At 33.3% G+C, this 23,595-nt stretch overlaps 2 protein-coding genes across 3 annotated transcripts; one reads left to right on the top strand and one right to left on the bottom strand.

Annotated features, from left to right (window-relative positions):
* Window positions 1–1,228: 1,228 nt before the first annotated feature.
* On the top strand, window positions 1,229–13,000 carry LOC135846408 (cytochrome P450 4g15-like). Of its 2 annotated transcripts, none has more exons than XM_065365487.1 (11): window positions 1,229–1,533; window positions 1,619–1,722; window positions 1,810–1,891; window positions 2,138–2,326; window positions 8,473–8,542; window positions 8,631–8,757; window positions 8,922–9,101; window positions 9,204–9,272; window positions 9,355–9,526; window positions 12,537–12,716; window positions 12,804–13,000. In XM_065365487.1, the coding sequence occupies exons 1-11, from the start codon at window positions 1,368–1,370 to the stop codon at window positions 12,977–12,979; spliced, it is 1,515 nt and encodes a 504-aa protein (XP_065221559.1). In that variant the 5' UTR covers window positions 1,229–1,367; the 3' UTR covers window positions 12,980–13,000. The 2 variants fall into 2 exon arrangements, with proteins under 2 accessions (XP_065221559.1, XP_065221560.1); XM_065365488.1 differs by lacking the exons at window positions 1,229–1,533; window positions 1,619–1,722; window positions 1,810–1,891; window positions 2,138–2,326 and adding exons at window positions 6,798–7,142; window positions 7,220–7,323; window positions 7,417–7,498; window positions 7,655–7,843.
* A 3,113-nt stretch (window positions 13,001–16,113) lies between these two features.
* Window positions 16,114–23,130, bottom strand: LOC135846426 (uncharacterized). Its single transcript, XM_065365511.1, has 3 exons — window positions 21,933–23,130; window positions 19,705–20,217; window positions 16,114–16,586 (listed from the first exon to the last, which is right to left on the bottom strand). The coding sequence occupies exons 2-3, from the start codon at window positions 20,215–20,217 to the stop codon at window positions 16,254–16,256; spliced, it is 846 nt and encodes a 281-aa protein (XP_065221583.1). The 5' UTR covers window positions 21,933–23,130; the 3' UTR covers window positions 16,114–16,253.
* Window positions 23,131–23,595: the final 465 nt, after the last annotated feature.

Here is a 23,595-nt window from a genome sequence, read left to right as displayed (position 1 = left end):
TTTTGGTGAAAACAGGACTTTTTTCAGCTAAACAGAAAAACGTTTTTTTATGGTATTTTAGGAAGAAAACAATGACTTTTTGACAATTTGGGCACAAAACGAAATTTTTTCCTATTTGTATTTTTTACAATAAACAGCAATTTTTTTTGACAAAAATCAGAACTTCTGAGAATTATTTTGATAACAATGGAAGTCTTTGTGGTAGTTTAGGAAGAAAAAAAAATTTTTTTGAAAAGGACAGGTTTTTTACTCGTATTTGGCAACATTGAAAAAAAATCTAGACTTCTAGACAAATTTTGACAAAAATTGAGACTTTCTGACCAAAAGATAAAACTGATTTACAATTTTGACATACGAGGAAAATACATAAGATTTTGGAAAAATTGAAACTTTCTGACAATTATTTTGAAAAAAATTGGCTCTTCTACAATTTTGGCAGAACATGTCCTTTCTTTTTACCTATACAGAAAACATGATTTTTAGAACATTTTGTTCGTAAGAAAACTCGGCTTCTTGACAATTTCGCCACAAAACGGAACTTTTCCACTATTTTGGCAAAAACAGCATTTTTTCGGATTTATCAAAACTTTTGACGATTTTGACAGAAATAGGAGTTTTTTTACAACTTTAACAAAAAAAAATTGCTGATGATTTCGGGAAAAAGTAGAATTTTTATAAATGGGTAAAAAATGATGAGCAATTTTGGTGAAAAACAGAATTTTTTTCGCATAAGTACATAGTTATTCAAGTTGTCGTGATGAAACCCTGACTTGAGTGAAATTTAATGTGGATTTAATTGCGTATGATGAATTTATTTTCAATAATTCATATTTTTTCGTGATCACAACAGGATGGATGGCTTACGAACGAAAAATTCGAATTATTGAAATAAAATCATCATATGCAATTAAATCCACATTAAATTTCACTCGAGTCAGATTTTCATCACGACAACTTGAACAAAATGTTTTCCTCGAAGAACTTAAGTTACAGTTAATTTACCTACCGAAAAACAAGTAGTCCACCAAAAAGCACGCGTTGTTATGGTACTCGTTGATAAGATGTCAAATTACATAAATTATCGACACAACTAATTGTTCCTACAGGTAGCTTCGTATGATGACCTTGCAATGTAAATAAAAATTATTCGAAATTAGCTTACAAATATATCACGAGTGTATACTTATTGTACATGATTTTGCATGAACAATGTAAGAGTACGTAACCAAGTTTCAGTATTTTCCAGCAGTAACTTTATTCTCAAAACTAAATCGCTCGTTAAAAAATTTCGGCATAAGATCACCGTTCGTCTCGATTCGATTGAAATTCTCAATTTGTGCTTTGAACGCGGTGAAGTGAAAAATAAAATGAGTGTCGTTGCGATAGTCGCGTGTTTGATCATCATAATAATATTATTGAAAATTTTCGATAATGTTAAAAACAAGAGAACGTACGAATTACTCAGACAGTTCCCATCACTTCCAACATATCCTATTATTGGAAATTTATACATGTTGTGCGGTTCATTAAATGGTACGTACTTAAATTTTTAGCTTTTCATTAATTTTGAAATAGGTACGTCACCTTAAAAGAATTCTTATTATCATGTACCTACTAGGCGTTCTGAAAAAAGCAGACAAAGTGATGGAACACCATGATCGACTAGTTTTTTGGTTGTTTTCAATTCCTGGTGTGATTTTGAAAAAGCATGACGATATTGTGGTAGGTTTTTTGAAATGCTATGTATTTTCTACTATACCTTTCTATTATACGTAAGTATTTGATGTAAACGTGAGTCATTTTGCGCAGACAATATTGACCCAAAGTCAAGATCGTGAAACGCTTGGATTAAGCAACGAATGGATTGGTTTTGGACTATTAAACGCGACATGTAAGTGAGGTTCAAGTACATATTTTATCATAAGTGTGAAGCTAGGAAAGGTGGAGGAGGAATTTCACCTTTTCGATTTCCCGAAGAAGCTAAAAAATAAACAACATGAGATGATTTTTTTTTAAAGAAAAAATTGATGAAAAAATCATAATTTGATGAAATTTTCACGAATGATAATTTTTACTTTACTTATCAACATCAACCCTTTTATTCACAACGCTAAACTACATACGAAATAACCCACAGATCACGAATGGAAAAAGTCGAGAAAAGTTCTGGCGCCAGCTTTCAGTTCAGAAATGCTAGCAAAATACACGATAATCTTCAACGAAAGATCATCTGCACTAGTAAATGTGTTCAAACAAGTCGCAGACACTGGTCAAGTGATAGACGTATGGGATGATTTGATCAAGAACAATGTCCACGCAGTTGTTGGTAAGAATAAAATTGAATTTTTACTCGCAGTTTGAACAGCATGATGAAATAATGCAACTGCTTAAAATCATTTTAGAGGAGTAGGGATGTTTTCTGACCTTACCCGTTACATTAGATTGTTCCTTTGCTTAACGTATCGAATAATTCGCCTGATAACACAACCCAAAAGTGGCATAAAAATCTAGCATAATTTCTGACAAGTACATTACATACATACCTATTTAAGGGTGGATCGTGAAAGTAATGGGTCAGAGGATTTTAACCTAATTCGTACTCAGTTAAAAATAGAGGAGAAGGTACCTACAAATGTATGGGCCTCCTTTTATTTTTTGGCTTTAAAGGGTGGAAAAAACTATGAAGTTTTTGAACGACAGTAAATGAATGTCAACGACGATAGTATTGCCCGACAGAATAATTTATTGCACCTCTAGGTGTATAATACATTTAACAACAAATCATGCACAGCAGAAAAATAAAATAGTGAACAACATGAAAAATACGAATTGCACATCCAAAAATTGATAAAAAGCACGACATTAAAAATAACACACAGTTTATCTAGTACGTATTATTGCACAAGTAGTGCTTTTTTGGCTTTTGAGGATCAGCCTCTCTTCCGCTTCTGTCCCAAAGGAATTGACTTCCCTTCAGCAGGAACTTCAATGAGCTTGAGGTGTTGATTTAGTGTTTTAGGGGCAGAAACAAATTGACGTACATACACTTTTCTTTGCTGGACTTATGCGGATCACCAGCAGCAAACCCAAATAAAAAATTGGAAAATCTTCAAACGAATTAAAGTCTGAGCTGAACTGAGCAAGAGGCAAGAGACAGTTCACCTTCCTCCTGAGTGATTTAGAAGTTGAAAAATTGTTTAACATGAGGAAATTGAGAAAAATTTCCGTACCAATCAAATTGAAGAAAGAGAAAATGGTGTTTTTACTTTTTAATTGAGGTTTATAACTCAAAATTTATGAGTTTTTTGACCTTGCTCAGCAATTAGTTCAGTCATATGAAATCAAGAAACTCAAAAATGAACTTCTTGCATAATCACAAAATGAGTTATTTCTCTGGAATTTTTTTTTTTTTTGGGGGGTGAATAATTTATTTTTCCAGGCATTTTATTTTTTTGGCAGGGAATAATTTATTTTCTTGGGCTGGGAATAATTTATTCGGATGTGGATTACATTTCTTTCATTGTTTGTATGAAATTGAATTGTCATTCGTATCACCCAAGTTGTCGTGCTGGACTGTCGTTGAAAATTGTTGTAAGAATGCCTTATTTTGTCGTTTGAATGTCCTGTTGTTCGAATCACTTTTTCTGTCGAGCCAATATATATTCCCCCTCTCTTTGTCCCAATTTTGTGGTTTTGGAGTCGTCTTGTCAGTCTTGTTTGTTAATAACACTTTTCTGGGCATTTTAAGAAACATTGAAACAAAATCAAATAAAATAACTTGTGGGTCGATATGGAGTGATTTGGCGATTAACAGTAGGTACCCTAAAAATTTGACTAGTCAATGTGCTGACCTTCTCGGTGTTCCTGTATCTATGCATCACAGACTTGGACCCTTTGCGAAGGGGATAACTGACGTATTGACCCCATTGGATGAAAATCTGCCCATAGGCTGAAAAAGCCGCCAAAACCAGCTGGTTTATTGACATATTCTGAATATGCACATGAAGAAGCGCTGTTCAGAAGGCAGTGGTGCACCAAAAAAAAATCTGCTAAAAAATACGCAACATGAATATTTTGTAGTGTATTTTTCTAGCATGAGGCCACAGAGCTTTCAAATTATGTGGTGTGTTTCTTTGTGCTGGAAGAAACCAACTACAAAATACGTCACTACCCTGTATTTTGGTGTTTTCCTTTGTGTATTGGCTAAATAACACGTGTAAATGCGGTATTTTACGTGAATGTTTTAGCATAGTATGGGAATATTGGCATTCATTCCATCACATGCCCTGGTGGTTAGGTAAGTACTAGAGCTGAAAATGGTTCTTGCTGACAGCGGATAACTACTGTACCCATACTGTAAATTCCTGCTTCTCGCTAGTAGCTGGTAGCGAGTTGAAAAAATTTCCCACTGGTTCACATTATAACTTGTAGCGAGTTGAATGCGTTGCCTGTGTACCAGCATGATGTCATCATTGTCATCAAACACTGTCAAATGTCAATCACACATACGAACGACATGTGTCAAAGCGTAACTCCTCCCACTTACGCATTACCAAGTTTTGGGGTGCATGCGCAGACTAAGTTCAAAATCAATCGGGTTGTGCTTGCTATACGCTACTATCTACACCCGAATCAACTCGATACCTGCCACTAGCGATTTAAGCCAGTATTTTCACCAGATACCAGTTAGCGGGTAGCGTAACCGTTTTCAGCTCTAGTAAGTACATATAGAAAAGTCGTGTTCCAACTCAGAAAGTGTTGCAATTCCTGTCACATTTTTTGTCGCGTATCATCAGCAGATTCTCACCCATTGTGGGATACGATGGAAATGTGGTGCTGGAGGCGGCTGCTGAGAGTCCTTTGGACAGTGAAAAGAACTAATGTCTCAATACTCAGAGAAATTGGTGTGACTGAATGACTATCTGCATTGGTCCTTGGTCAGATACTCAAGTACTTTGGACAGGTCACAAGAGGGGATGCCATAGAGACGATATTTGTGCAAGAGAGAGTAGAAGTAGCCCGAGCCAGATGATGATTGTCAACCCTGTGGACCAACTCCATTTGCAAAGCAATAGGCCGCAGCTTTGCCAAGAAATGCAAACTAGAATTTTCAACCTGAACCATAACCAGAATTGACCTAAACCAATAACCCTTGACCAAAATTAAAAAATTGGAACTGAAACCCTTAACCAGAACCCAAATTTGAAATTTTAATTTCCCTAACCGTTAACCTGCAACCTTTAAAAAATTTTGGTTAATTATGATTAATGGATATAATTCAATTTTTAAATTTTTCTTTCAATTCGAAAAAAAATCTTCTGGTATTTTTTATGCTATACTTGAAAAATAATTGATGAATTTTTTGTTTTTATTCATATTCTGAACTTTGTCTAGATTTGAAGAGTTCTTACTTAAGAGGCGACAACTCGTTATTTATTTTTGAAAAAACGGGCTATATTTTTTGAAATTTCACAAAAATGGGATTAAAATGGTTCATTTGCAGGTTTGTTATTGTTACTCAATTGAATAGAGATAATTCCAAGCCGATTTTTAAAAAATTCAAAAAAATTACCTTAACCTCTAGACCCAAAAAAAAATTACGACAATTTTTTTGGAACTCACAACCAGGAACCCAAATTTTTGATTTTGAGTAATTAACCTGTAACCATTAACCAGAACCTTTTTCTAAGTAACCTTCAGGCGAACCTCTAAACTTAAAGCAATTTTTTTTTTTTTGGTTTGCATCCCTGGCTCTGCCTAATGTGTGAGAAGCACACATGACAGGGAGCAGTGGTGCACACTTACCTGCAGGATTACATAACTGAATGGTCACAATACCCCCGAATGGGGTGATACATTATGACGATGATGATTTATACCAGTACAAAAAAACAGCTCTGTTTATGAAAAATGAAAAAAATTATGAAAATCAATTAAGTAAAGACAATTAGTATTAAACTATTAAAGTACGAATTACTCAAGCGAACAAACAAAGAGTTATCATAACAAATTGCCCAGCTTCAAAATTGAAGGGGCTAACTTGATTTAAAATTTCCAAATTTGGGCGCTTCAAATTTTAAGGAGTTCAAATTTTCATATTGGGTACACTTTTTTGGGCAAAAATTCGTCAAAAATGAGAAAATGTTTGGATCATTTAAGTGACTTCACTCACGCATAGTACCTATACAAGTGGATAAACAAAAAGAGTCATTATGACAAATTGCCATCCTACTTGGTATGTATTTATAGTAAGTAGCAGGTACCCCTGCACACCTCTACACTCTTTTTTAAACGTAATTTCGGCATAGGTAATTAGGCAAGTACCTACTTTTGAAAATCTGAAAAAAATTCCTTACATCATATCCCAGACACCTTCCACAAACCTTTCTCAAAATATAGCCGACACATTACAGTAAAAAAATTGCCATTCTCATTCTCAACATGAATTTAACCAATAGACACCTACGATTAAATTAAAGCAAATATTTCCTCAATTTATACTTCACCATTATACGACGATTACTTACTTCATTATCGAAACAAAAACATCCTTTTCTCATAAACCTAGCAGCGTTACAGTTAGTTTACTCAATAAAATACTAATACGTCCATGTTGTATCAAGATGTCAAATTACATCAATTACATAAACAATTGTAGACCTATGCATAGTTTATTACCATGACCTTGCAATGCAGGTAGACATTACTCGAGAGTTTGCTACCGAAAAAAATAATAAAATTATAAGGTGCACGATTCTTATGGCTTTTTGAGAAATTCATACGCATAAACAAACATTAGAGAGGTATCTACGTATGTAATAATGAAGCTCATCATTAGTTATCTACGCAAATCAACTCCAGCGATGCCTTTATTTTCAAAATTTAATCATTTGTGGAAAAATCATCGCACGAGATCATACCTAGTTCTTCGCGATTCGACCGAAATATTAAATGCGCGTTCAAAGTGGTAAATAAAATGGCTCTAACTGTGATAATCGTGTGTTCAATCGTGATAATACTTTTATTTAAAATTTTCGATCATGTTAAGAACAACAAGAAGTACGAATTACTCGAACATATTCCATCATTTCCGACGTATCCTTTAATCGGTAATTTACACATGTTGTGCGGTTCGATGTCAGGTAATTTTTTTTGATTTTCGTTACTATGTGTTCAAAAAAGGAATACCGTCTTCATAATTTTTTTTATCGTACATTAGGTGTTTTAAAGAAATTAGACAGAATTTTTGGAACCCATGATCGTTCAGTTTTTTGGATGTTTTCAATTCCTGTAGTGATCTTAAAAAAACACGAAGATATTATGGTTAGTTGAACAACCTCTTTGGAATATTATTACGGTCGGGTTCGAGTTCATTTATAGAAATCGGTTTTATACATAATGAGTCGTTTTGCGCAGATGATACTAACCCAAAGTCAAGATCGCGAGACACTTGGATTAGCCACTGAATGGATCGGTACTGGATTAATAAATGCGAAATGTAAGGTATCAATAGCTAATTATAAATGCAATTTGCAAGTAAAATGTACAGTGTAGGGTGGCAAAAAAAAACAAAAAAATGAGAGCAAAGATCTTCAACTACCTAGTACCTACACTATGTAACACTAGACTTTTTATGTACCGAAATCCATCACAGATGAAGATTGGAAAAAATCAAGAAAAGTTCTAACACCCGCTTTCAGCTCAGATATGCTTTCAAAATACATTGAAGTCTTCAATGAAAGATCATTAGCTCTGGTAAAAGTATTCAAACGAGAGGCAGATACTGGTCAAGTAATCAACGTATGGGATCACTTGATTAAAATCAATGTAGACACAATCGTCGGTAAGAATTGGACTCGAGTTTTTATTCTCATAGTTTAATGGGAACAGTAAAATTTAGCCAAAAGATTCAAATTTTGAGCTGGGGGTTACCAAAAAAGTAGGATTGAAAAATGAATACTATAATACCTCTCTAAAAACCTAACAAAGCATACACATGACTTTTTCACTGAAATAGGCGATGAAAAATTCAACCCCCCCCCCCTATCAAAAAATAAGAAAAGTAAAATTTTTTAATGTATATTTTTAGAGGTCAACTTGTTTTAAAGAACCAAGGGAGCGTTTTTCTTAAAAATGGTTTTTTATCAGACATAAAGATTTTTTCACATTTTTTTTGTTGATTTTTCCCATCGATGGATGTGATTTGGAAATTGTGCAGAATTCAATTTTTCATCTTTCTTGAATTTTTACAACTTCACCGAGTCTTCATTTAAATGCGAGCCCCTTCCCCTTGAAGGACTTCATCTCAAGGGGCCAATGCAATTTCAAAAAATCAACATTTAGGTTCAACGAACTTAATTATTCGATACGTTAAGCAAAACCCTCCTTTGCAAATTTCCATAAATTAATTTACAGTTCTTCTATACCGATTTATAAATCACATATACTTACCATGATGTGTCTTCATTTCAGAAAATGTTATGGGAATTTCAATAACAACTTGTGGAGAAAAAGGAGATAAATTCGGTCACGCAGTATATGAGTAAGATTTGTCGCATAGATACAATAATACAACGCATTGATGTCAATAAAAGCCAAGTATTGAAATGGTTACTTATCGTAAATTTTAGGACATTTCAGAACATGATAAAACGTTTCATAGCACCCTGGTTACATCCACGTTTGATTTACTTAGCGTATCTGAAAATTACAGGAAAAAGTAACATCATTAAGGACCTTCATTATTTACCCACCAAAGTGAGTCTCCAATAATGGGCCATAACCATGATAAATTTTCACTTATAGCCTATTTTACTTCAAGAAAAAAAAATAATAATAATAAATAAACGGACATCTATCAATTCTAAAATAAAAATGGTGATTTTCATGTAATGAATTTGTTTTCTCTGCTTACACTGCAGATTTTGAGAGAAAAAATGGCCGAATATAGAAGAGGAAGTGTTCAATTAGGTAAAAATCTTGAAGATTTCAATAATTATTTTTCAAAAACGGTAATTCACCAGCTGATCAGGGAAGGTATAAAAGAACCCAGTTTTGATGAGACGCGTATGAGAGATGAATTATTACACATAACAGGTGCAGTAAGTATAAAAGATTATCTTGCATAGGTACATAGTATATGAATAGAAAAAACCATCTCTATGCTTCGTTTCATAAATCCACACGTGTACGATTATTCACAGGCAATCGAGACCACAGCACTGAACGTAGCATTCTTGATGTTGATGCTGGCTATTAATCAGGATATTCAGGTATAGTTGAGTGAGTGAGACTTACATTCAATTCAATTCAACTGACACAACAAGTAATACTCAAACGTATTCATCACTTCAGCAAAAAGTATACGAAGAAATCACAGAACTTCTATCAGACGATGATATGCTCACTCCAAATCACTTATTCAACCACTTGAAGTACTTGGAACAATGCCTTAAAGAAACCTCCCGAATGTTTACCTCAGTAATTGGAACCATCAGACGTACACATAAAGACTGCGTATTGAAAGGTAACGTACCTATGTATTTTCGAAATTTTCCTTTCGGCATCATCATCGACCTGACGATGAGGGAACCTTTTGAACTGGTCCCGTTCGATTTGAACGAAATCAGTCTTCTTAGATCAATATATCAATATAGTATGCCTTCAAACCTCCTTAACCAAAATTTTCCATTCAGAATCCTAAATGATTGGTTCAAATTAAGTACCGCATTTTTTCTTGAACTTCGTTTTTTTTTTTTTTTTAGAATTTTTGCGAATTGGATTTTGAAATTTTAAAAATTTTGAAAATACTTGGCAGAGAAAGCAATAAATTTTTTTTATCGTTAACTTTTTCAAAAAAAAAATAAATTTTGCATTTCGAAAATCTGTGTTTCAAGTAGGAAAATCTGACATGAATTTCAAAATGGTCAAAATTTTGAAAATGCGATTTGAAAATTTTCAAATTTATTCCAATTAAGTATACCTAGTTTAAAAACAATGATTTTCTAAATTATAGAAAAATGAGCGATTATAAAAATACCAATTGTGTTTTATAGTTCATAGCTTCCTCCAACAAAATTTTGAAAACCGGATTTTTCAAAATTTCAAAATTTGTTTTCAAATTTGTTTTTATCAGAATTTTGAAAATTGTGTTTTAGGTTTCAAAATATTTTGAAACTGTACCTACCTACCTACCTATTGAAATTTTGAAAATCTGATTTTCAAGATTTTAATAAAAGAATACTGTGTTTGAAACAAAACTTTGGACACTGATTTCGAAATCTTCAAAATTTTGAGCATTTAATTCTACAAATTTCAGAAACGAACCACTGAAACAAATTTTGAGAATTTTTTCATTGCCTATTTTCTCAAAATTATGAAAAAATGGGTTTTGAAATCTACATTTTAAAAGTACCCATCTACATGCAAAAAAAAATAGAAAAGAATATTTTCAACATTTTCAAAGAAATAAATTCCTTTTTTTCTGAACGAACTTTCAAAAATGTGAATTTTAAAACCATATTTTCACATTTTGGAAAAAAAGAAAACAAAAAATTAATTTCAAAAATTTTTTAAAGGCTTCTTCTACAAAACATTTGAAAATCGGATTAAAAGACCTGAATATGCTTTTTGCGTCATGGGTTTGTCCAAAATTGGTAATTTCAAAATATTTTAAAGCTATTCTTGAAAAGTTCGAAACTTTGAAAATCTGACTAAAAAATCCTATAAAACAAATTTGGAAGAGAATCTTGAAATTTCCAAAGTTCTGAAAACCTGTTTTTAAAATTCACATTCTGAAAAATATCCAATTTCGGAATACCTTGACCTTGACCTTACATACTTACATGTAAAAATGAGAATGAATTTATTTCAAAATTTTCAAATCAAGCGTTTGAAATTAATGTTTTATTTTCTATTCTTTCATTACTACGTATAAGATCTTCAATATGTACCTAAATTTCAAAGCCAAATGTTCAAAATTTCGAAATATTCGAGATCCGAATTGAACATGATTGAATCTGGTCAGATCTAATTGGATATGAAGAGTGTCGGGGTCTAATTTCATCCGATCTAGTCTGATCAAGATCAGATTTATTCAAGTCTGGGAAATATATAATAAGTTTCAGCACGATGGTTATTTTTACATTTTATTACCTGGAACCTGCTCTAATCGATCAAATAAAGCCAAACTTGAGAAATGAGGTTTTCTCGAGTGCTGAAGATGACACCTGCAGTTGGAAGGGTCAAAGTCGAAAATTACAGAAAGGTTATTTTTTTGTAGAAGCATAATTTGACCCCAAGTTGATGAAAAGAGTCCAAATTCATACCACTGATGAGTACTGTTATTGTAAACAACATATCCAAATTTCATATTCCTATAGATTTTCACCGCCTCATTTAAGGTGGAAAAAACCTGATTTTGACCCTATTTTGACTCCTCCCCACTCTTAATATTGACCTAAGGAGCCCCAATGTCCAGCATACAATGAAATGGTGCCACTCGAGTGCTTTTTGCAGGTTTCAACCTTTTAACCCTAGTTGACCCCTCTCCAGGGTGAGAAAAGTGGATTTTTTTAGCTATTTTTACGTGTTTTTCGACGTTTAGGAAAGCCCACAGCCCCCCCACTCCAAATTAGCCTAAAGGGTCCAAATTTTCACAGTACATTGGGAGGATGTACCAAAAGTACCTACTACCTATTGCTGGTTCCAACCTTCCAACGTCATTTGACCCCTCTCCAGGGTGAGAAAAGTGGATTTTTCAGCTATTTTCAAGTTTTTTTCAAGACTTTTAGAACACCTTGTAGCTCCTCCAAATTGACTTGGAGCCTCCAAATTTTCACTGTACATTGGGAGGATGTCCCCGTAGTGCCTTTTGCAGGTTTCAACTTTCCAAACCCATTTGACTTCTTTCCAGAGTCAAAAAACTGGATTTTCAGCCAAATTTTTAGTCAAATTATTGTTTTAAAAAATGGGGATATTCTACCAGCCCTTTAAGGTATGGAATTTACAAATTGATCAAAAATTCGGTTTTGAACTGGCACTCAAGAATTTTGCGGTAACGACCTAAAAACAAAGTCGAGAGAGTGTCCGATAAGCAGCGACCAGAGGTATTGGTCTCGAAGTTCATTTTTGGCTCTTCTAGTGTGAATTGGAATTTCTGAAGAAAATCGAAAAATCTCTGAAGGCATTAAAATGGTCCAAAACTAGATGTTGATAAACGTGCGAAAATCGAATTTGAAGGAATCATTCACATAGGATCACTTTTCTCAAGAAATTTACATTTCTTGAAAAAAATCAAAAATCATCCTTAAAACAGTTTTTTTATGCTTAATTTTTTTAATTTTCAAAAATTTGTCAAAAATTCAAAAATGAACTTATAGGACTTGAAATTTTGATTACGAGAGTTTTAAAACAAGCTCCTTCAATCAAGCTCGATTTCGTTCAAATTTGGGATGGTCAGTTCAAAAAATACCCTCGTGAGGATATACCCAATTTTCCCATTAATCGTTCAATAATTCTGGTTTTTTTTTTTTCAGATAACGTCATTATTCCTGCAAATACTCTAGTTTTCTCAGCTATTCATTGGGCTCATTACGATAAAGAGGCGTTTAAAAATCCGTACAAATGGGATCCAGAACACTTTAATGAGCAAGCCGAACAAAATCGATCGAAAAGCGGTCTTTTGAGCTTTGGATATGGGCCACGATCCTGCATAGGTAATTTGTACTATTGATACAAAGCTATTCATGTGAAAAAACACTCGGCTATGAAATTCAATCTTTCACGAGTATTTTGAATTTTAGGAGCTAAATACGCGATGCTGTCGATGAAAACCCAAATGGCGTATATTTTACGTAACTTTCATTTATCAACCAATATAAAAGAATTCACTTACGATGATTTGTACGCTGACGTGTCGATTAGAAGTAAAATCGGATACCCTATCAGATTCACGAGCAGAACAAAATTGAAACAATAAAGTTTCTTAACGCGATGAAAACGACGTTTTTAATTTTATTGATAAAATATTTCTGAAAATCATTATCAAAATAAGAGGCCAATTCAGCGCTTGGTTGGAAAATTGACTACCTACTGTCCGTTTAATTCTTTTTCTGATTGAAGTCGATGAACTACTAAAACTTGATCCGTTATTTGGGCAGCACCATGTTACATTCTTATTTCACATTTTTCTAACGCCTTACCTACATAAGAAATCACTTTCCGGAAATTGTCTGCTCTTTCATATTCGATTCTAGAGTCAAAATCAGTCTTCTTGCGGTGAGAAAAAAAATTCCAAATTCCACTTCATCTACGACTTCATAGACCTTAACCTAATTAAATGGTAAACCTCTTGAAACTGTCCTAGGCCATGACCTTGCATAACATCTACCGCGTTACCTAATGCACCAGCTAAATACTCGCGCATCAGAGCCGGTTTTGAAATATAAAGCGAATCTAAAATTACGAGTAATAATTATAAAATGCTATTCGGAAGAAGCAGTCGTGTAGAGAAATTCAAAATTAACATTACAATGGCGATATCGACGTACTAAATTGATCAGTGCCTATGTTCGCATAAATGAGACGCTAGATGAGTAGGTACCTAAGTATTAATACTTACCTACTGGCTTTTTACACATGAGAAAAATTGCATACCTCGCTTATAATAACAAGTTTTTACGTATGGCCTCGATACGAATTAGGCGAATTATTATAAAAACAGAAAACAAAACGATGAGAAAGATGACCAAATTAACACTATAAAATAAGGTAAATGATCTATGAACGTTAAAATCTGAATAAATAACAACATAATTATTCATCGATAGGCTTCTTGTGACACAAAGACCTTGTAAACAGGAACTACATGTATGTACCTATAGTGTACCTATCATTATTAATTTTTAGTAGGTAGTTGAATGAAAAATGGCGTTTCCTTCTAACAAGGTTCGTACAGTTCATTGAAATCCAGAGTCGAGACATTTTTGTGATTTTGGAACTACATATATTTTTGAATTTGAAAAAAATCGATACACCCTAGTAGCACAATCGACGAATAATATCGCAATTTATCGACAAAAAATCGTTGAAAAATCTGAAGAAATTCCAGTATTCATTTATAGTTAGTACATAGATAATTTATATTTTACCACATTAACCTAGCAAGCTGAAATTTGGGATATACCTAGACCTACCCTATTTTCGACCTGCCAAATTGGTTGGAAACGGTTTCAAACCGTTTCGAGCAGTTCTGGAGCCTCCAGCAGATTCTTGAAACTTGAAATTCCCTCTAAATTTCACCAAAACAAGTATGCTGTTGGAAAGTCGAAATTAATTCTGCAAATTAATTTCAACGCGCTATTAAGTCGACTGCTGGTGGATTTCAAGCCGTTTTGGAGCCTCCAGCAGATTTTTGAAACATAAAATTACAACAAAATTTTTGCTTTTTAACTCCATTCCATTTAATAAAACGTTGTGAAAATTATTTCATGTTTCAAAAATCTCCAGGAGACTCCAGTAATTTCCAAAAAGTTGCTGGAGGCTCCAATATGACTTGAACCCACCTGAAGTTTTTCAACACGCTATTAAGTCGACTGCTGGTGGGTTCAAGTCATTTTGGAACCTCTGGTGACTTTTTGAAAATTCTTGGCGCTTCCAGAAATTGGATTTCAAGTCGTTTTGGAGCCTCCAGCGACTTTTTGGAAATAATCGAAGCCTCCAGCGGATTTTTGAAACTTGAAATTCCCACAAAATTTCATCGAGTGGAGTCGAAAAGTCGAAATTAAATCTGCACTCCAATTTCAACACCCTATCAAGTCGACTTCAGGTGGGTTCAAGTCATTTTGGAGCCTCTAGCGACTTTTTGGAAATTCCTGGAGTCTCCTGGAGATTTTTGAAACATGAAATTTTCACAACGTTTTATTAAATGGAATTAGAAAGCTGAAATTTTGTTGCAATTTCATGTTCCAGAAATCTGCTGGAGGCTCCAAGAATTTTTTAAAAGTCACTGGAGGCTCTAAAATGACTTGAACTCACCAGCAGTCGACTTGATGGCGTGCTGAAGTTCTCTGTTTGGTAAAATTTAATGAAAATTTTAAGCATCGAAAATCTGTGGAAGGCTGATGAAATTTAGAGGGAATTTCAAGTTTCAAGGATCTTCTGGAGGCTCCAAAACTGCTCAAAACGGTTTGAAACCGTTTCCAATCGATTTGGAAAGTCGAAAATAGGGTGTATCTCAAATTTCAGCTTGTTAGGTCAATAATATGATAAAATTTTGATTTTTTCATGCATAATGTCAAATGCTCTGGCATCTTTTTAACAACTTTGATTTCGAAAAAAAAATTTGAATTTCAAGACAGTACTAATTCGAAGGATTCGATCCGATCTCTTTTTATAAATGTAACTCAAGTACATAGAACACACTCGACGCATATTTTTAGTTTAAGATACTTACTTTTCGAATACTTACTGATCCCTTGTCGATTACAATTTTTTTCTCTATCTTTTCTTTATTTTCTTCTTTTACTGGCTTCGGTTTTTTTTTTTGACGTTTTGGGTTCTAGCTTCAGTTTTCCAAAATCACAAAAACTCAATAAAATAAACATGATAAAATTTCTAGTTTTAGTTTTCCGCATGTGTATACCAGACGAACCATACTTTCTAGCAAAATTCTAATGAAAGTATAGGTAATCTAAGAAATAATTAAATTCGCAACAATTTTGTGAACACGAAATTTTCGTAGGACGTTTAGTTCCGAAATTGTGCGTCTTTGAAGTTGAAGTAACAAAAAGTTGGTAACTTATGTACATTTTTTTTGAAAAAAAAAAAAACAAAAAACAATGAAATTCGCGATACCAAAAACAGGCATGACTTTGGAGCAAAAATGACCACAAATTCGTATCCTACGTGAAAAAAAAATACATTAAAAACATCATTCGCAGCATAATTTGGAAAAGATATGATTTTTTAAAAAAATTTGAGTTCGGTAGACTTTAAACATGTTTTTTTTTTGGGGGGGGGGGGAAGTATGTTTCCGACTCAGGTACTTTTCCGTAGACCAAATGATCACATTATGAACAAGTACTAATAATACAATATAAACAAAAACATTCGTTTGATCCAGCAAAATGTACCTAGGTACTTTTATTTACAGTTTTTTACATACAAAAGCTTACAAAAATAAAATAATCTTAAAATACCTAATTGACTTATAATTTCGATAGAAATCGTGGTAAAAAAAATGGCAAATCTCCTCAGATGCCCCTGAAGCTTACTCGTAGATTAAAACGCACGCGCTTTCTGGGGTTTCTTTGCTCGGAGCCGGGTTCTCTTTTACGTTTCGGAGCGGGTGGGCGATTTTCCTTATCTTCTTGCGTTTGCTGTTGAAACTGTCGATGAGTACGATCACAAAAGTCCGTTTTAGGCTTGTTGGCGTTGGCTTTAAGTACCCATGGTGGTATGCGGTCTGGCGTGTAAAGAGGTGGCTTGCTGGAGCTGGATTTAGTGGCTGGATTTTCTGGCTGCTTGGGAATTTCATGTGGGTTGATGGCATCGTCCGCAGCGGCTGGGACCTTCGGGCTGTGATCCTGAAACAGAAATTATCACTGTAAGCAACGTTGGCAATTTCCAATATCTTTTAAAAGGTATTATCAAGCAACAGCTGAGAACAAGATTTTAAGAAATATTTTAATCATCCGATTGTTGATTGCTTAGCCATTAAGTCTACTTTGCTTAGTTTTACAAGCAAGTTTAATGTCTTTACACCTTAATTATCATTTCATTTTTGCTGTGAATTTTCCTCTGTTTTTGTCTTACTTTTCAGTTTTCTACTTTTTATATTTTTCAATAACAAAAAATAATTTTATTTTAATTTCTCAAATTTTTGAATAAGTAAATACCTTTTTTAGTTGGGTATCGATTTCAATTATAATTTTTCATTTAATTTTCAAATTAAGATTTTATGTAAAGAATTTTCAGTTGAATTCTCAGGTTGTGATTTTATTCTCAGTTTTCGATTTCATTTTCTGCAGAGTTTTTGGTTTCCCTCAATTTTTCGAATTCATTTTTCAATTTCATTTTCATTTTATATAATTTTGAAAATTTTAAATTACATTTGGTCATTCCATGCCGAATTGACTGATTTTTGCACGATGGATCTACAATTTCTTAAAAATCAGACCATGTGTTGAGGTCATCATATAATGACGAATGACGCAAACCGGATATTTTGGCGATTTTTTTGACGGAGCTGACTTCAAAGTTCTCGAAAAAGAAATGACCGAAAATTGAACATTTCAGTTGCAAACAGCTCTGGTTATACGAGGTATAAAATTTTGATTTTTTTTTTTTTTAAATTGTAGAACTTTAAGAGAGTAATCGACGAATGATGTCGAAATCAGTGTTGCCACATTCAAAAACTTATGAAAATCGATTTAAAAACTCATAATTTGAACATAACCACGATGTCCACGAGTTAAAATTATGAAAAAATTCACAGTTTTAGACCGTTTTAAGTAATTGTAGATTAACTTATCAAACAATTGGAGGGACATTTTTTCTTTTCATTTTTGAGGAAAAAAATACAACTTTGGAATTCATTGCAAAAATACAATCAGAAACCTAAAAAATAAAAACTTTTACATTTTTGAGATATTTTACCAATGTGCAGACGAACATGTGGAAAAATTCCCCCTCCCCCTTTAATTAGTCAACGAATTGACGAGAAATGCCAATTTTATAAGTGAAACATATTGAAAAAATTTTGTCACCATTTTAAACAAAATCAGAAAATAATCTAAAAAATGAATATTTTTACATTTTTGAAAATACGAGTGAAATCAAAAACAATTGAAACAAAAAACTAAAATTACTTGTAGATTTGAAAAATGAGAATAAAACTAGAAATTTGATCATTCTGATATCTACCTAGTTAGATCAGAAACTGAAAAAATAAAGTTAAATTGAAAACCCTGGAAATGAATTCGAAAATTGACTTATTTCAATTTCATCCTCAATTTTCGATTTCAGTCTTTCATTTTTCAATTACTCGTAAGTAGGTAATTGTTGTTATTTATAGAGGACGATTTTTCATTATTGAATTTTTAAAACCAGTTTTTTCAATGGCAGAGAATCAAAAGTAGCCTGGATTCTCGATCATTTTCTCGAATCCGAATTCCCGAATGGACATTTCCCAAATCCTGAATCCTTTGTTTCGAAATCCCAAAAAAATTTTCTTTAGAAGAATTGAATTTTTTTATTAAAAAATTTGAGCAAATGAGCACACAATTGGAAAAATCTAAATTTTAAATACAAAACATAATATGGACCTAGGTACCGAAAATAATGAAAAAATTTAAATTTTGAGAAATCAGTCAAGGTAAATTCTGGAAAATAAAAGACATCGCTGAATGCATAAAACAAATCAGAAAAGGTGAAATTTGAAATAGTTTCGAAAAAATCGGATCTTCAATGAGAAAATTGGACCAAGTGAGCCCAAAAGCAAAAATTGAATTTTGTAACTTGAAATGGTCCAGAAAACAATAAAAAAGAATTTTTGGAAGTGAACTGAAAAAATTTTTGATCTTCAGTGGAAAAAATCAATTTAAAGTATGGAAAAGCCCACCTTAAATCGATAAAATGACCACCTAAACAAATAATCATGCAATTAAAAAAGTCGAGATTTAAAATGCAATAGGTCTGAAAAAGAAGGGAAAAATCGAAATTTCCAAAAATCAATTAAAACAAATTGTGGAAAAATGAAAAACAACGCAAATTGATGAAAAATTATAAATGTTGAAATCTAAAATTCAAAATAGTCAAAAAATCGAATCTGCAATAAAAATATTGAGAATTCGGAAAATCAGTGTTGAATAAATAGTGGGAAAAAATCATAAATTGATAGAAATAAAATTTAAAAAATAATAAGCTCAAAAGAAAAAGTCGAAATTTTAAATTTTTGAAAAAATAGATCTGCAATTCAGGATAAAAACATTCGGAAAAGTGATCAGTTGGGTTTGTGGGATTCGGAAGTTTGGGTTTTCGGAAAACGGCATTTGGGAAATGTCTGTTCGGGAATTCGGATTCAGGATTTTGGGTGGCAACTCTACCGATTGGATGAGAATAATTCAGGTTCTTCGGATACCATATAGGCAATAATAAGGCAATGCATACAGATTGCTTATAGGCTATAAGCATTAGGGTGCATCAAAGAACAATGGAAACATTTTTTTGTTTCAATTTAGATAGCTTAATACACCTTAAAAGTGTTCCATTTGTTCAGAATACACTACATACAAAATTTCAGGTCAAAAAAATGGCATTTAGAGGTCGCCCACGAGAGTTGAATGTTGAGAAGGATCGAGCGCGTCAAGCGAAAATTTCCCACGGTTGCTTGGCGGGGAATGCAGCGTTGCGTTCCCTCGTAAGATCGAAGCAGTTTTTCGAAATGTTATCCCCTTTACAATGCGTGATAAGTGAGCCTAGTCCTTGGTAGGATTACTAAGATGTTATTAAAGAATTTTCAATAACAATTTTTCAATTCCGAAGCTCATCGTAGGTGAAAATATGAAAGCATTGAAAAGTAACGAAAAATGTATGAACTATAAACATCGTTTTAGGATATGAGAGAGCTGCTTAGCATTGCGTAGGCCTACAATCTAAATTCAAGCAATACTTAAGTAATCGTTTTTAGAAAATCAGTCTTACCATTCGAGTAGTAGTGCTTTTTGACGCAATAACGCTGTTTGTAGCTGATGAGGCCGCGGCTTGAGTAGATAACCTTTCCGAACCTCTGGTTAATAAAGGTGTTCCCCACGATGAAGATTGGAATGGAGCAACATGATGAATAGCATTCACTGGAATCGATTGCTGACGTCGTTGGTCAATGTGGTCAATTTTTATCTCGCTTTGGGTGTTCATCAACGTAGCATATCTGCTGTCAAAGAAACGTAGTTGGCTTTTGATCTGGCAGATTTGTTCTTCTGCAGCAGCCAGTTTATTTTCCGTTAATCGAAGTTGATTATTCAGGAGACTACACGTATTCTGCGATATCAGAAATCGGTATCGAAGATTAGAGACTTCTTCCGGCGTAGGCGCAGAAGGCAGGTTAATAATTGGGTTATCAGTTATCAATAACCGAAGACACAAATCGCAGGGAATTTGATAACTTTCCTCCAACCGAAGACTAGAATCACATGGCATCTGATAACTTTCCTCCATCTGTTGAAATAAAACACCAGGATTAGATTTTGATAATGAATCGTGTTTGCAATAAAAAAAGAATAAACTGTAGAGTAGAGAGTAAAATAGCAGAATTTGACTACCTCAATCCTTTTTTTTGAAAACGTAAAATTGCCAGAAATATGGCGAGAGAACAGCATTTTTGTGGTTACCTCAAATTTCAAGGAAACAAACTCAGATAGTTATTTTTTTCTAATCAGGCCACGTGTTAAGGTCATCAAACGATGACGAATGACGCAAATCGGACATTTTTGCGATTTTTTTTGGCCGAGCTATGCGGATTCAAAGTTCTCCAAAATGGCCGAAAATGGAAAATTTCAGTTGTAAATAACTCCGGTTGTAAGTGGTATAGAATTTTCAACTTTTTTTCAAATTGTAGTACATACTTTGAGAAGGTAATCGACGAATGGTGTCAAAATCAGTGTTGCCACTTTCAAAAACCTAAAAAAAATTGGTTTAAAAACTGATAATTTGAATATAATCACGATTTCCACGAGTTTAAATTCGGAAAAAATTCTCAATTTCAGTCCTTTTTACGTAGAATAATATCAAAAAAATTGACGGACATTTTTTTTCATTTTCGAAGACAAAAAATTACAAGTTTGGCACTTATTGCAAAAACACCATCAGAAACCTAAAAAATACAAATGTTTGCATTTGTGAGATATTTCACCAATGCGTAGACGAACATGTGAAAAAAATCGCCCTCACCCATTTGGTCAACGAATTGGCGAGAAATACCATTTTTCTTTCGTGGTATAATTTTAGGAGTGAAACATAAATTCAAAAAATTTCGCTACCGTTTTAAACAAAAGCAGAAATCCAAAATTAAATTTTCAATTTTCGGTCACTTTGGAATGACCTAATGAAATTAAAATTTCTAAAACATGGAAGTAATTGAAAACTGAAAATGAAATAAAAATCCGAAAATTAAATAAGAAGTTGGGATAGTTAGATCAAAAACTCGAAATGAAATGTTTAAAAAGTGCACGAAAATAAAGTTGAAAATTAATGTTTAAAACTGAAAATAAAACTAAGAATTCTGAGAAAATATCTAAAACTTGAGATTAAATACGATTCTGATGAGACCAGAAACGCTAAATCCAAAAATAAAATAAAAATCTTGATATGGAATTAAAAATTTTGAAAATAAAGTAATCGTTTGATGAACTGTACACGTGGTCTGATTTTTAAAAAAATCAAAGACTCGTGCAAAAATCCGCCGAGGATAAAAAATAAAATGAAACACGAATTGATGCAACACAGAGTTTTTCAGAAGAAGAAAAAAAAGGCATTAATTCGGTATTTTTGCATTTATGATACCAAGAGAATGTTGTTTGTTATTGTGGAGAATCACCGCACACATCCTCCGACGATTTAAAGCAAACAAAAAAAAAATGAGGTGGTACGTTATTGCGACACGTGTAGGTACCAATGATTAGCATCACGGTATCTTAAATTTTTATCTCAAAATTGAGGAAACCACAAAAAATTGTCATTTTTATAGTACATAATTCAGTGAAATTTCAAGGCGATTCGAAAAAAAAAAACATCCGATCATAAGGAAGTTCAATTTGGGATCACGTGGCATGGCGGGTCTAGTAGGTAATTGATTTACATTAACATTCACAGATACAAATAAATAAGATTTGTAGAAAAAGCAATGCAAAAATAAGTACTTTGTGCAGACTTACTTCAGAATCGTTGATAATAAAATATCAGCAGTGGAAATAAAATACAAAGGTACGCGAAAAATATTTCACGCATACACAAAAACAAAGTTGGTAAAAAAAATCTAGTTGCAAAAGCTAAGTTAGGTAGTCAACATTTACGTAAGTTACGCTAGCAAAGTAAGAACAGAAATGAAGACTTGCTTGAAGATCTACCATTGCGTATGTATCCTGTATCCTTTGCTCCTTTTACAAACCGGTTCTCACCCCGCGCCTGCCTGATAGTCCGAGCGATGCAGCGACAAAATGGCGGTCGTACTGCACTGCCCGAATTAGCTTTTGAACAAAAGCATTGATGCGTTAAGAAAAGGTACCAACTTTCCAGGTATACGAGTGTCGAGTGCATGGGCGTTGATTTGTATGCATATTTGCGCTACCATGATGCAATGTTTGGTACGCCCAGCGTTGTATGTAGAAATTTTCCTCCATATATTTTTAATACAAAAATGTCTCGTAGGTACTGCAAGGATTCGTAGTCAATATGTTACGGATTTTTTATTTTTTGTTAGGAAGTCGATATTTTAATATTTTTCCAAATCGAAATTTCAAATTTGGTCACATTATAAATTCGTATTTTTATTTTGTAATTTTTGTCTTAAAACGTATAGGTACCTACCTATTATTTTGTGCATGGTAAATGATGGTTCTTTGTTTAAATTTTAAAATAGGTAAACGAAATTTTGCATTCGAAAAATTATTTGTAGGTACTTCAAAATTGGATTTATAATAATTTTTTAGGTTACCTAGTCATTGATATTTATTTTGGGAATCCTCCATTAAAAGAAGTTATACCTATCAGTTGGATTTTTGGCTGTTGAGTTTGCACTAATCAACTATAGATACTCGTATTTCTGGATTTGAATTCGGATTCGTATCCAATCTAAACGCTTGGACAAGTTTCACTTCGATGTTGTTATTTTTATGATGTCATTTTCATGTTGGTTAAGATGGGTAATTTTCTATCCATGTTACGTAAAACGAATTCAATATTATGACGCAAATGCAGTTACCCTACATCTAAACCTAAACCATGAAGAAGTAGACTCAAAAATTCGCTCTCTATCCACGTTCTTCAGTTATACCTACTCGGGTCATTCCATGTCAACTCAACCAACGTTTTTGGGTCATGTCTTTCTATTTCGCTCAAATTTTTTTTACAATATGTACCCACCTAGTAACTAAGAAAGCCGCAATCAGTTTGGTCCCATCCCCCTCAGGGGGCGGGTGGGGGGGCTTCTTTTATTTGCACATTGTCTCGAGGTACTCAACTTCAGCAGCCCATTCCTCCAAAACTATGATACTTTGATCAAAACTGATTTCACAGTTCGAAAGGGCATTGAATTTTGAACTTTTAAAGCATTCTGAAATTTTCAAAAGTTGAAAGTTGAACTTTCAATTTGAAAGTTCAAATTTCAAAATGGCGCTGTAAGTGGGAGCTACCATTTAAAATTTTGAAAATATTTCCATAGATGTACATTTTGATACTCTTTCGAAATATTTAGGTTTCGAGATGGCACTCTTTGACGGAGGGGGAGCACTCCCACCCCCAATTTTGGGCGAAATTTTCGAAAGAACATCTGGGGCATGTGATACATCGAATTCTATGTTTTTGGTGACGCTGAACACG

This window comes from Planococcus citri, chromosome 5, assembly GCF_950023065.1.
Source record: "Planococcus citri chromosome 5, ihPlaCitr1.1, whole genome shotgun sequence".
Classification (NCBI taxonomy): Eukaryota; Metazoa; Arthropoda; class Insecta; order Hemiptera; family Pseudococcidae; genus Planococcus; species Planococcus citri.
Note: the sequence above shows the minus strand (reverse complement) of the source record. Positions and strands in the feature narration are given on the sequence as shown.